Raw genomic sequence first — 14,428 nt, 5'->3', positions numbered from 1 at the left:
ACCGAATCGGATTTCGGACGCTAAAATTAGCGACCGATGTCGAATTCGATCGCTAATTTTAGCGATCGAATTTGAATTCGGTCGCTAAAATTAGTGACCGAATTCTGTTTCGATCGCTAATTTTAGCGAGCGGTCACCGTAATTGAATTCTCGAATTCGGTCGCTAATTAACGACCGAATTCGAATTCGGACGCTAAATTTATACACCATAATAAAATTTTATTATTAAAATTAGTGACCGAATCCGAATTCAATCGCTAAAATTAGCGACGGAAATCTAAATCGGTCGCTAAAATTAGCGATGGAATATAAATTCAATCGCTAATTTTAGCGATCGAATATAAATTTGATTGCTAATTTCGTCATTAATATTTTAAAAAATTTATCAAGATCCCATAATTAACATACAATCATTATTAAAATTTTTACTCATACAATTTATATTTACAATCCACATTTAAAATCCATATCAGAAATTTTTCTAAATGATAAAAATTATTTTTTATTAAAAGATAAACCTGTTCGTACAGGAATAATTTTTGCAATGAAAGATCAAACAGGAAATCAATCGGCCGCGGCGGTGGCGCTGGACGGTTAGCGACCTTGATTCCATGGTCGTCGCCATGGACGATGGGCTCACGGTGAGGGGAAGAAGAAGAAGAGGAAATGGAGAGAAAAGGGCGGAGGGGAAGGCGCCAAATTGAAGGTTGCCTGAGAAGGAGATCCCGCCGGAGAAGGAGATCGTGTCGGAGAAGGAGATTGTGCCGTGCCAGAGAAGGAGATTGGAGAGGGAGATCGTGTCAGAGAAGGAGATCGTGCCGTGCCGGAGAAGGAGATTGGAGAGGGAGATCGTGCCGAGAAGGAAATCTCGTCGGAGAAGCAGATCCCACCGGAGAAGGTGATCGCGATGGAGAAGGAGATCGTGGCAGAGAAAGAGATTGGAGAAGGAGATCGTACTGAGAAGGAAGGAGAGTGTGTGTCTGTAGGATTTGGAAGAGACGGCGGAAGGAGAGCATTTAGGGTTCGGGAGTGAGCAGAGGGGAAAATAAACCCGATTAAGGAAATAATTTAGCGACCGAAACCTGGGTTTGGTCGCTAATTAACGACCGAATTGGAATTCGGTCGCTAATTTAGCAATCGAACCCTGATTCGGTCGCTAATTTAGCAACCGAAATCGAGTTCGGTTGCTAATTAGCGATCGAATTCCAATTCGGTCGTTGATTAGTGACTGAACTCGATTTCCATCGCTAAATATTAACGACTGAATAAAAAATCCGTCGCTAAATTTGTCCATCGTCATAAAATTCTATAATTATCGATCGAATTTAAAATTCGGTGGCTAATTTAGCCACCAAATTTTAATTTCGATCGCAAATTAGACACCAAACTTATATCCGTCACTATTTAGCGACCGATTTAGAGACCGATTAAATTTCGATCGTTAAATTAGCAACCAAATTTTAATTGGTCGCTAAATCCGTCATTATTTGTGAGTTTTTTTGTAATGTGTGCTTGGAACATGGCCTAACTGATTCCATCTTTGGTGTTTGAACATAAGCAAAGGATCAGATCCAGTCTCCTCCTTCGCTGAACAAGAATCCCGTGATGGGCCAGGAGGGCAAGACGCCGCCGGCGAGGGACCTCCCTAGCTCCGCTCGCTCGCGCCTCACTCGCAGCCGCCAGATTCGGAAGACCTTCAACAACCTCAAGATCACCGTCCTCTACGACGTCGTCACCATTCTCGTACGTCCTTCATGGTACCGTCGGCATCGGAAGCCTCATCGGCGCTGGAGGAGGCACTGATGCCTCCGAAGCCTCCGAACAGAAGGTCGTCGAGGACATCGACCGCATCCTCCGCGAGATCCGCTTTGACTCCGACCCTGACGATGACAACCAGATGCCGTTTGGATTTAACTCCACAGCCGCCGTGCTCAACTATACCTCCGCCGAAGAACTCGCCGTCTACGCCAACTACGGACATGGCCTTCGAGATTCCTCTCGATCAGTTACATCATAGAGTCTGTTGATCATTGACCAGTTAAATCACACATCAAAGGCCTATAAACAGATTTGTTAGAGATAGCTGTTTTTCCCACCCCTCCTAACACTGCACTCCCTCCCACCTCCTCCCTCTCTCTCTCTTTCAAATAACGATTCTATCCTCTTTCTTTTTTTTTTTAATTTTTTAATTTTCATATAATTTTATTTTTAATTAATTTTATTTAAAAATAGCTCCTAGACTTATATATTTTTAATTTTATTTAATTTTTATTTAGTTTACTTTTTTAATTAATTTTGTTTATTATTTTTATCAATATTTTATTTTTAATTTAAATAGGTGAGAGATTTTGATATATGTCAAGGGGAAGAAGAGTAATTTAAAGTGATGAGAGATTTTGACATATGTTAAGAGTTGGAAGGAGGGTAATTTAAAGGATAAAAGATTTTGACATATATAAGGGTTGGAAGGGAGGTAATTTAAAGGGAGGAGGTGTTTTGACATGTGTCAATGGTTAGAGGATGGATAATTTAAAGAGGATTAGAGATTTTGGCATAAGATTTTGATATGTGTCAAGAGGGAAGAGGGGTAATTTAAAATGATGAGAAATTTTGACATATGTTAAGAGTTGGAAGGGGGTAATTTAAAGGGATAAGAGATTTTGACATATATCAAGGGTAAACGGAGGTAATTTAAAGGGAGGGGGTGTTTTGACATGTGTCAATGGTTAGAGGATGGATAATTTAAAGAGGATTAGAGATTTTGGCATGTATTATGTGGGGTTGGAGGGAGGGATGATTTAAAGGGAGAAAAGGTTTTGACATGTATCAAGAGTTGGATAGGGGTAATTTAAGTGTCGAATTAGGAAGATAATTTAAAAAAAAAAAAGATATTCTATGTTAAAAATTATATAAAATAAAAAAAATAAAAAATTTGATAAAAAAATAATAAACAAAATTGATTAAAGAAATAAAACTAAATAAACATTAAATAAAATTAAAAAAACAATAAACAAAATTAATTTACAATTAAAACTAAATAAAAATTAAATAAAATTAAAAAATATATATAAGTATTAATGAAAATAATAATAAACAAAATTAATTTAAAAATAAAACTAAATAAAAACTAAATAAAATTAATATATATATATATATATATAAGTAAAATAAAATTAAAAAATAAAGAAAAGGGTAAAAAGGTCATTTGAATGGGGGGAGAGAGAGAAGAGGAGAGGGGGTGGGGTGTCAGAGGGGGTGGAAAAAGTAATTTACTTTGTGAGATTGTTAAGAACGATAATGATGATTTACGTACTTTGTTGGATAGGACTAAGTCTGTTAATTATGAACTGGCTAAGGTCGCAGCTGAGAAAGTAAGGAGACCGTTGGAGGACAGTAACAGTGAAGCAACAATTCTTTATTACAGTTCTTTATTTAATTCTGGTACACCATCAAAACAGAATGACATAGAAAAAAGAAAACATTGAAAACCAAATTGCGAAAAAAATTACGAGAAAAAAAGCTATTCGTATTAATATTATTATTTACTCATCGTTGTCGTCGTCGTAAAAGAAGTAAATGTGTCTTCCCCTCCATATCGGCACTACAAAAATAATACCGATTAACGATCGAAATTTCGATTGCTAATCGATCGCTAAATCTAAATAACGACTGATTAGCGATCGATTAAAAAAATTATAAAAAAATTCATCGTAATTCAATTTAGCGATCGAATTGCATCGGTCGCTAATTAACGACCGAAATTTGAATTCGGTCGCTAAATTTAGTGACCGAATTCACAATAATTCTTTATTATAGTTTTTTATTTGATTCTGGTACACCATCAAAACAGAATCATATAGAGAAAAAAAAGAAAACGTTGGAAAATCAAATTGAAAAAAAAAAGAGAAAACGTTGGAAAATCAAATCGAAAAAAAATGAGAGAAAAAAACTATTCGTATTATTTACTAATCGTCATTGCCGTAAAGGAAGTAAATGTAAATGTGTCTCCCCCTCCATGCCGGCACTACAAAAATAATACTGATTAACCATCGAAATTTCAATCGCTAATCGGTCGCTAAATTTAATTAACGATCGATTAAAAAATCATAAAAAAATTTATCGTAATTTAATTTAGCGATCGAATTGAAATTTGATCGCTAATTAGCAACTAAAATTTGAATTCGGTCGCTAGATTTAGCGACTGAATTTGAATTCGATTACAAATTTTAGCGATCGACTTTCAATTCGGTCGCTAAATTTAGTGACTGAATTCACAACAGTTCTTTATTACAGTTCTTTATTTGATTCTGGTACACAATCAAAATAGAATGGCATAGAGAAAAACAGAAAACGTTGGAAAACAAAATTGTGAAAAAAATTGTGAGAAAAAAAACTATTCGTATTATTTACTCATCGTCGTCGTCGTAAAGGAAGTAAATGTGCCTTTCCCTCCATGTCGACACTACAAAAATAATATCGATTAATGATCAAAATTTCAATCGCTAATCGGTCGCTAAATCTAATTAACGACCAATTAAAAAAATTATAAAAAAATTTATAGTAATTTAATTTAGCGATCGAATTGGAATTCGGTTAGCTAAATTTAGCGATCGAATTTTAGCGAATTCGGTCGCTAAATTTAGCGACTGAATTCACAACAGTTCTTTACATAGAGAAAAAAAGAAAATGTTGGAAAACTAAATTGTGAAAAAAATTATGAGAAAAAAACTATTCGTATTATTTACTCATCGTCGTCGTCGTAAAGGAAGTAAATGTGCCTTCCCCTCCATGTCGGCACTACAAAAATAATACCGATTAGCGATCGAAATTTCAATCGCTAATCGTTTGCTAAATCTAATTAACGTCCGATTAGCGATCGATTAAAAAAATCATAAATAAATTCATCGTAATTCATTTTAGCAATTGAATTGGAATTCAGTCGCTAATTAACGATCGAAATTTGAATTCGGTCGCTAAATTTAGCGACCAAATTTGAATTTGTTCACTAATTTTAGCAATCGATTTTCAATTCGGTCGCTAAATTTAGCGACCGAATCCAAATTTCGATCGCTAATTAGCGATCGAATTGGAATTCGATCGCTAAATTTAGCGACCGAATTTGAAATCGATCGTTAAAATTAGCGGTTGAATTTGAAATCCGTCGCTAATTAGAGATCGAAATGTGAATTCGGTCACTAATTTTAACAATCGATTTGGAATGCGGTCGCTAATTAAATTTAGCAACCGAATTGGAATTTGATCATTAATTAGCGATCGAATACGAATTTTGATCGCTAATTTCGACGTTAAAATTCTTTATTATAGTTCTGATTCTGGTACACCATATCAAAACAGAATAGCATGAAAAAAAAGTTCGAAAACAAAATTGCAAGAAAAAAAACTAATCGTATAATTTATTCATCATCGTCGTTGTAAAGGTAGTAATAGTACCTTCCACTCTATATTGGATTGACATATCCGGCGAGGTTGGCGCGATTGGCAAGCTCGGCAGCGGAGGCCGCAGCAAAAGTAGCAGAAGCTGCCGCGGTTCTTCGTCGACGAGGCATAGGAGGAGATGGGGAGAGGAGATGAGGAGATGAGTGTTTAAGTAGGAGATAGTGGCGTCGGAATGGAGGCCCAGCACGCCCGTTTAGGGTTTTTGGTGTGTCAGTCTAGGTACGAGAGAGTGGTTTCGATTTCCTACTGAAAAATAGTTATGTTATTTTACAAGAAGTAAATAATCTTTTTGATAAGAAATCAAAATGGATACTCTGATTTAAAAAATATATCCTTTTAATTTTTATCCAAAATTATTCATTTTAATATTATTATAATAGTTATTTAGTAACCACTATTCACTAGATTTAGCGACTGAATTTGAATTCGGTCACTAATTTTAGCGATCGATTTTCAATTCGGTTGCTAAATTTAGCGACCGAATTCACAATCATTTTTTTTTAATTACAGTTCTTTATTTGATTCTGGTACACCATTAGAACAGAATGGCATAGAGAAAAAAAGAAAACGTTGGAAAACAAAATTGCGAAAAAAATTGCAAGAAAAAAAAACTATTCGTATTATTTACTCATCATCGTCGTCGTCGTAAAGGAAGTAAATGTGCCTTTCCCTCCATGCCGGCACTACAAATACAATACCGGTTAACGATCGAAATTTTGATCGCTAATCGGTCGCTAAATCTAATTAACGACCGATTAAAAAAATCATAAAAAATTCATAGTAATTCAATTTAGCGATCGAATTGGAATTCGGTCGATAAATTTAGCGATCGAATTTGAATTCGGTCACTAATTTTAGCGATCGATTTTCAATTCGGTCGCCAAATTTAGCGATCGATTTTCAATTCGGTCGCCAAATTTAGCGATCGATTTTCAAATCGGTCGCTAAATTTAGCAACCGAATTCATAACAGTTCTTTAGTACAGTTCTTTACATAGAGAAAAAAAAGAAAATGTTGGAAAACTAAATTGCGAAAATAATTGCGAGAAAAAAAACTATTCGTATTATTTATTCATCGTCGTCGTTGTAAAGGAAGTAAATGTGCCTTCCCCTCCATGCCGGCACTACAAAAAATACCAATTAACGATCAAAATTTCGATCGCTAATCGTTCGCTAAATCTAATTAACGTCCGATTAGCGATCGATTAAAAAAATCATAAATAAATTCATCATAATTCATTTTAGCGATCAAATTGGAATTCGGTCGCTAATTAACGATCGAAATTTGAATTCAGTCACTAAATTTAGCGACCAAATTTGAATTCATTCACTAATTTTAGCGATTGATTTTCAATTCGATCGCTAAATTTAGCGACTGAATTCAAATTTTGATCGCTAATTAGTGACCAAATTGGAATTCGTCGCTAAATTTAGCGACCAAATTTGAAATCGATCGTTAAAATTAGCGATTGAATTTGGAATCGATCGCTAATTAGAGACCGAAATGTGAATTCGGTCATTAATTAGCGATCGAATACGAATTTCGATCGCTAATTCCGACGTTAAAATTCTTTATTATAGTTCTGATTCTGGTACACCATATCAAAACAGAATAGCATGAAAAAAAAGTTCGAAAACAAAATTGCGAACAAAATTGCAAGAAAAAAAATTAATCGTATAATTTATTCATCATCGTCGTTGTAAAGGTAGTAATAGTGCCTTCCGCTCTATATTGGATTGACATATCCGGCGAGGTTGGCGCGATTGGCAGGCTCGGCAGCGGAGGCCGCAGCAAAAGTAGCAGAAGCTGCCGCGGTTCTTCGTCGACGAGGCATAGGAGGAGATGATGAGAGGAGATGGGGAGATGAGTGAGGAGATGAGTGTTTAAGTCGGAGATAGTGGCGTCGGAATGGAGGCCCAGCACGCCCGTTTAGGGTTTTTGGTGTGTCAGCCTGGGTATGAGAGAGTGGTTTCGATTTCCTACTGAAAAATAGTTATGTTATTTTACAAGAAGTAAATAATCTTTTTGATAAGAAATCAAAATGGATACTCTGATTTAAAAAATATATCCTTTTAATTTTTATCCAAAATTATTCATTTTAATATTATTATAATAGTTATTTAGTAACCACTATTCACTAGATTTAGCGACTGAATTTGAATTCGGTCACTAATTTTAGCGATCGATTTTCAATTCGGTTGCTAAATTTAGCGACCGAATTCACAATAGTTTTTTTTGTTACAGTTCTTTATTTGATTCTGGTACACCATTAGAACAGAATGGCATAGAGAAAAAAAGAAAACGTTGGAAAACAAAATTGCGAAAAAAATTGCAAGAAAAAAAAACTATTCGTATTATTTACTCATCATCGTCGTCGGCGTAAAGGAAGTAAATGTGCCTTTCCCTCCATACCGGCACTACAAATACAATACCGGTTAACGATCGAAATTTTGATAGCTAATCGGTCGCTAAATCTAATTAACGTTCGATTAGCGATCGATTAAAAAAATCATAAATAAATTCATCGTAATTCATTTTAGCGATCAAATTGGAATTCGGTCTCTAATTAACGATTGAAATTTGAATTCGGTCGCTAAATTTAGCGACCAAATTTGAATTCGTTCACTAATTTTAGCGATCAATTTTCAATTCGGTCGCTAAATTTAGCGATCGAATTCAAATTTCAATCGCTAATTAGCGATCGAATTGGAATTCGATCACTAAATTTAGCGACTGAATTTGAAATCGATCGTTAAAATTAGCGACTGAAATGTGAATTAGGTCACTAATTTTAACGACCGATTTGGAATGCGGTCGCTAAATTTGATGACCGAATTGGAATTTGGTCATTAATTAGCGATCAAATACAAATTTCACTCACTAATTTCGGCGTTAAAATTCTTTATTATAGTTCTGATTCTGGTACACCATATCAAAACAGAATAGCATGAAAAAAAAGTTCGAAAACCAAATTGCGAACAGAATTGCAAGAAAAAAAAACTAATCGTATTATTTATTCATCATCGTCGTTGTAAAGGTAGTAATAGTGCCTTACGCTCTATACCGGATTGACAGATCTGGCGAGGTTGGCGCGATTAGCAGGCTCGGCGGCGGAGGCCGCAGCAGAAGCAACAGATGCTACCGTGGTTCTTCGTCGGTGAGGGATAGGAGTAGATGATGAGAGGAGATGAGGAGATGAGTGAGGAGATGAGTGTTTAAGTAGGAGATAGTGGCGTCGGAGTAGAGGCCCAGCACGCCCGTTTAGGGTTTTCAGTGTGTTAGTCTGGGTACGAGAGAGTGGTTTCAATTTCCTACTGAAAAATAGTTATGTTATTTTACAAGAAGTAGTTCAGAATGTTACCTTCTGTCCCTAAACTAGGAACACAATATCCCCTCCTTCATCCCTAATGGAGGGCGTGTTGTCCATTCATGTCCAATATGCATGTGACATGGTTGGCAGGGCAAAATCATAATTTCAGCCACAAGAAGTTATTGATAAAAAATCTACTCTGTCGTATCAAGAATACTAAGTGTAGATTGAATCTGTTCCTAATTGTTTATGAAACTGATAGCCTCCCTTACCCACTCAGGTCTTATTGTTCATTCTCACTCTGATTTGTGAACTTATTCTATCAAAGCCTATAATCTTTGACTTGCACACTCTTTTATTAGACTGTTCATGTCAATTCCCATGAAACGATATCAAGCTATAAATCGATAATTTGGATTGTTTTACCCTACTAAGAGTTCTGATGGAGTGTTAGCAATCCAGCTACATCTTAGTTACAGAGTCATGTAGAATTTTTCATGATAGGGCTGTCGTATTTACAAGAAATGGTTTATACAGCAGATGAGTATCAATTCTATAAACATGCATGATGTCTAGTCTCTCGAGGTTTAACTCGGAATTGTGTGCACAGATAAACTCAAGACAAGTTAAAAGTTTTTTTTGAAGGGTGCTTCAATAAAATTTTAGCAAAACATAACTGATCATAGTATTTACCGTCGACACTATTCTGCAGTTCTTTGCTCTCAATGGCTTTCCATGCCCAACCTTCAGAAATCCATCTGATCACTACCTAAGAACAATAAACAAGGACTTTGACACGGTGAGATAAATTGTTCTTATACATACAAAGCTTTTTGCAATCGATTGTACTTGTAACCTCTTCTTTGAATCTGAAACTTCATAATGAACAGGAGTCTGAAGGTACCAGTGTGGAGGATACCCAAGCAAGCACAGCCATTGATATACTAACAAATTCTTACAAACAGTCCCAAGCATGCCAAGATACAGTAAGAAGAGTAGCAGAAATATGTGCAATGGTGAGTTATTCATTGGTTATCATCAATTTTGATTCAATACTGATATTAATTTCTCGTGTAGGACGGCGCTCTGGTGAAGAACAAGAGACAGGCAAGTTTTGTTGACCAGTGCATTGTTCTCACAAAGAGATCCTTTGTTAACATGTTCAGGGATCTTGGTTATTACTGGTTGAGACTTGCAATTTATATTATGCTTGGTCTCTGCATTGGCACTATCTTCTATGATGTTGGACACAGTTATCGATCAATTCAGGTAAAGATTAAGACTCCGTATGTAAAGATTAGTCAAGTTAAAGACTCCTTTAAAGTATAAAAATTTTGCGAGCAATTTAGCAAACACAAAAGACCAAAGATTAACTGCAACAAAAAGCCTTGAATCATATCATATGCTAGAGGCAACAAATTCCTTTTTTTTTGGGCAAAGTGATCTTTATTTTGGCTTGAATGATAAAAATAGAGCAAAAAGGCTTAAATTTAGCACTTTTTGAGTTCTTCCATGGTATGAGAAGCTGAATTGGAGTTGTTAATCTTCAGGCCAGGGGTTCAATGCTAATGTTTATAGCTGGATTTCTCACCTTCATGGCAATTGGAGGATTCCCGTCATTTGTTGAAGATATGAAGGTAAAACACATTGATTTTGTTTGCTTATATATATATATGTATACATATTGCATTGGCAATATTTCAAGAACCAAGAATCTTTGAGAAAAAAAAAATGCTTCCTAAATACAGTGATTGTTTTAAATATTGTGTTTGTTATGTCAGTGCTAACCTAAGTATTTGTGGGCTAAATGAATTTCATATATTGGCATCTTTTGAATTAACTCTACTGCATTTCAATTATTCTTCAAATTCTGCTAGAATAATGTCTTGACAAATTTCAATCCTTTTTTCTCCAACTTTGCTAGAATCACAACTGACAACTCGTTCTTTTTGTTTCCTCCAACTAAAAGATTTTTAGGCGGGAGCGACTAAACGGGCACTATGGTGTTGCTGCTTTCGCGATCAGCAACACTCTTTCTTCTGCTCCCTTCCTGGCTCTCATCTCCTGTATTCCGGGTGCTATAGCCTACTACCTCACTGGTCTCCAAAAGGGCTTCGACCACTTCATCTTCTTCTGCTTGGTTCTCTACATGTGCATGCTTCTCGTGGAGGGCCTTATGATGATTGTCGCCAGCCTAGTCCCCAACTTCCTGATGGGAATCATCACCGGCGCCGGAATCCAGGCCGTCATGATCATCTCCTGTGGCTTCTTTAGGTTGCCTGATGACTTACCAAAGCCAGTGTGGAAATATCCAATGTACCACCTTGCCTTCCACAAGTATGCTAGCCAGGGATATTACAAGAATGAGTTCATAGGGTTGGTGTTTCCGAATAGCACTGGCGACGGGACCATAACCGGGGACTGGGTGGTGAGGAGTTATTGGCAGATGGAGGCAGGGTACTCAAAGTGGGTAGATCTCACCATTTTATTAGCTATGATGGTCTCCTACAGAGTCTTGTTCTTTCTCATTGTAAAGGCAGGCGAGAGGCTGAAGCCAATGCTGGCCGAGTTCAAGAATACGCGACGCAAGAATATCATCCAGGTAGTAGAACAGCCCCTTGAAGAGGAAGAAGAGGAGGATATCGAGCCTACTCCTTGAAATACATTTGTTTCATCATGCTAGTGAGGTACATCTTATAGAATACCAATAACAATGTCATAAGTTGCACTTAGTTGGATGCAATTGAGCTCTGAGTAAAATCAATCTTGTATACAAATAGTGTAGTAGTTTGTAACAACTTTCTTTGCTAAAATGAATAATATGTTAAATATTCTTAACATTGTGAGCTAACATTCATGGCCAAAGTAAAGCTCAAGTTAAATTTCATTTCTAAAAAAGACCATACAAACTTATAATATAAATGCACATACCTTAATTTACAGTTTTAATCCAAGAGAAACTTAACTTCCAGAAATTAGATAAGGCTTGTGACTGATGGGAATTTTAGTCCAGGGCAATCATTAGTTAATGAAGGAAATAGATTGCAAAATCTCGACATTACATCATTAGTCACACATTCAAAACGAAATCTCTCTCATTTTAGAAATGGCAATAGTAAAACACTCTTTAATACTTTTCGGCTAATCGAGCACTAACTGTTCTAAGTTTCGAGTATACCTTTCCTGCTGGTGATCCTAATATAAGACTGCAAAGAGAATCTCGGGCGATCTTAATGTTCAAGAAAGATCCCAGGATGTGAATCTTACTGTCTGCGATCACAATCCGAGTTCTTGTAGAATTTTCAATAGCAAATTTCGTCTTGCCTCCCTTTCCTGATAACCGACCGATAGCCCGAGAAAGGTGTTCCCCTCGTAGAGTCTTCACGTCCTTGATCTCGAATGTATCAACATAAAGATCATCCAGACGCAACAGAGCTACAGCGTCCGCAACATCAAATCCAAGCATGAAAGCATGAACGAAGTCTGCGCTCTTCTGCAAATTAGAGATGTCTGGAGTATCTGCTCTATTTTTAAGCTCCACCTTCTTTGTCTACATGATATAACAGCCTCAATCAAAGCTAGAATGTATATGGACAAAAATATCCAAGAGGAATCTCAAAAACCATTTCATAGTGCTAAAAAGTAAAGGAATTCAGAAATAGAACAGAAACTAATCTTGCTTGATGCAATTAACTCAACTAAAAACGAATGGCTTTTAATTCATTAGTGAGAATCCTAAATCTAAACATAAATAATCAACCACAATATTTACATTTCAAGATACTTGCCCATACCTTCACAAGTTTGTATTTATTCAACAGATTTACAGCTACAAGGTTTTAACCAATCAAAAGAAGCATTTCCATTATTCTAACAATTCAAGATAAATAATAGATTGCTCCACTTAAAGTGTCAATATGTGACCAACAAAGAAGAAATGAGCACATGCATAATCAAAAGTACATATAAGCATGAGAGAAAATCATGATGTCCTAATATTATAGGCAGAGAGCATATCTTTTAGCAAGCCTCATCAACAAGTGATAACACTTAAACTCTCCTCCAATCTAAATCATGAGAAAACACATAAATTCTAATTCTAAAAACTAGAAGTCTAGTCGTTTCTCAAGTATAATATGCAAATAAAGGTAATGTTGCCAGTGATTGTAGCTTCACTAATAGTAATTTCATTGTCTAAATTATGTTAGTCCATCTGTTTTGCTAACAAATCTGAAATGTCCTACTCTAGTGCAGACATGGATAATAATTCCCACAAACAAATCATGCAAATGACACTAGTCCTAGATTCTATGAACCACATGGCGATTGGTTTCACAAATATAGCAAGTATGAATGTACTATTACCACCTCCTGACCTTGTAAAAGCTGTAGAAATATAAGAATTGGATGGCTCATATCTCAGACTCTCAGGTCCCAGCAATGAATACAAATAGCAGAACATGGCGGCAAGGATATTTTACAAAAGGGATATAAATACGATGGATAAAACAGAGAAAAGATTGGAATAAAAAAGAAGGGCATATTTCCCCTCTAACTGACTCCAATAATTCAAACCAAAAGGGAAATACTCAAATTTAGAAACTTCAAATAGATGACAGGAACCACTCTGTTCTACATGGACAGCAAGGAAATTTAAAAATTTGAGTCAAAATGTAGAATCCAATCCAAATATCTTGCCCATTGACATGCGGGTTAAGCACAAATTAATACAACAGCTCACTTCAAAAGGGTAAGTAATGGAATCAGTTCTCAGTAAAATATAAAATTTGTAGTCGCTAAGTTTTCCTATAATTAAATTCCATGAAGAATAGATTAAAGTAGTACCTTGAATTGCACAATAACATCAGTAAAATTTTTACACTGCAAGGATTAAAGTTAAACAAAAAATTGTTTTGGTCCAATAAACCTGTTCCCGAGATTCTTCAGTAGGGCATGACCCTCAATGGGCAAAGTTTAAAGTTCACAAAGAAGAATCTAAAATCCTAACCATGATAAAAAATCATAATTGTGGATGCCAATATTGATCATAGGACAAACTATAATTCCAACGAAAAATAACTAATGAGTCGCAAGTAAAGGAAGCGAAGAGGTGGAAAAGAAGACACCGATCAAACCTTCAGGTTCATCCTTATATCTATCTTCATCTGCTCATAGACAGGGCTGTAGATCTCCATCCAGCATCGTTTGAGCGGCGCAAAGCGGTGTTGCGGCACCGATACCTTCCGGAACTCAATTTTCCTGTCCGACATCTCATGCGGCTTCAACGCCTTGAATTGGGGGCGAGGCGCTGCCGCCGAGGAGGCCGCTTTCTCTACTTCCATGGCCGACGCAACCGCTGTCTTCGCTTCCACTTTCTCCACCTCCATACCTTTGTCGCCGACGAACTACAACACCTGAAGAGTCGGCGGCAAAACAATGGAAGAGGGGGAAGAATTACAGAAGAATGGCCTAGGGCTAGGGTTATAAATGGGCTGTGGTGGGCCTGATCTACCACCTAATATATATAATGAGGCTTGGGCTAGGTAAAGCCCAAATGCTACCGGTTAACGTTCGTTGCCACTGGGAGAAAAGTTTATTTTGCCGCTGATATTTATCAATATTTTTGTTATGCCACTTATGAGTAAAACATAATAATTTAAA

General features: G+C 36.3%; 2 protein-coding genes across 2 annotated transcripts; one reads left to right on the top strand and one right to left on the bottom strand.

Annotated features, from left to right (window-relative positions):
- Window positions 1–907: 907 nt before the first annotated feature.
- LOC141846983 (ABC transporter G family member 1-like) lies at window positions 908–11,605 on the top strand. The gene is made up of 7 exons (XM_074734994.1): window positions 908–1,029; window positions 1,615–2,005; window positions 9,480–9,566; window positions 9,658–9,783; window positions 9,845–10,036; window positions 10,318–10,404; window positions 10,737–11,605. Exons 1-7 carry the CDS (start codon window positions 908–910, stop codon window positions 11,424–11,426), a joined length of 1,695 nt encoding a protein of 564 aa, XP_074591095.1. The 3' UTR covers window positions 11,427–11,605.
- Window positions 11,606–11,760: 155 nt separating this feature from the next.
- LOC141847650 (pre-rRNA-processing protein PNO1-like) lies at window positions 11,761–14,204 on the bottom strand. The gene is made up of 2 exons (XM_074735702.1): window positions 13,903–14,204; window positions 11,761–12,317 (listed from the first exon to the last, which is right to left on the bottom strand). The coding sequence occupies exons 1-2, from the start codon at window positions 14,152–14,154 to the stop codon at window positions 11,895–11,897; spliced, it is 675 nt and encodes a 224-aa protein (XP_074591803.1). The 5' UTR covers window positions 14,155–14,204; the 3' UTR covers window positions 11,761–11,894.
- Between the last annotated feature and the right edge of the window lie 224 nt (window positions 14,205–14,428).

The sequence above is a fragment of the Curcuma longa genome, chromosome 16 (genome assembly GCF_044706935.1).
Source record: "Curcuma longa cultivar G26 ecotype Majalengka, Jawa Barat chromosome 16, ITB_CL_G26_1.1, whole genome shotgun sequence".
NCBI lineage: Eukaryota > Viridiplantae > Streptophyta > Magnoliopsida > Zingiberales > Zingiberaceae > Curcuma > Curcuma longa.
The sequence above is the reverse complement of the archived record's forward strand: the minus strand, read 5'-3'. Positions and strand labels throughout refer to the sequence as shown.

What these genes read in the sequence shown, in the direction of transcription:
- LOC141846983 (XM_074734994.1), top strand. Translation starts at nt 908, where the DNA reads ATGGAGAAGGAGATCGTGGCAGAGAAAGAGATTGGAGAAGGAGATCGT. An exon ending in TAGCAGAAATATGTGCAATG is followed by an intron (nt 9,784 to 9,844) that starts GTGAGTTATTCA and finishes TTTCTCGTGTAG; the next exon opens with GACGGCGCTCTGGTGAAGAA. An exon ending in CATTTGTTGAAGATATGAAG is followed by an intron (nt 10,405 to 10,736) that starts GTAAAACACATT and finishes TCCAACTAAAAG; the next exon opens with ATTTTTAGGCGGGAGCGACT.
- LOC141847650 (XM_074735702.1), bottom strand. Translation starts at nt 14,154, where the DNA reads ATGGAGGTGGAGAAAGTGGAAGCGAAGACAGCGGTTGCGTCGGCCATG. An exon ending in ATATAAGGATGAACCTGAAG is followed by an intron (nt 12,318 to 13,902) that starts GTTTGATCGGTG and finishes TATATCATGTAG; the next exon opens with ACAAAGAAGGTGGAGCTTAA.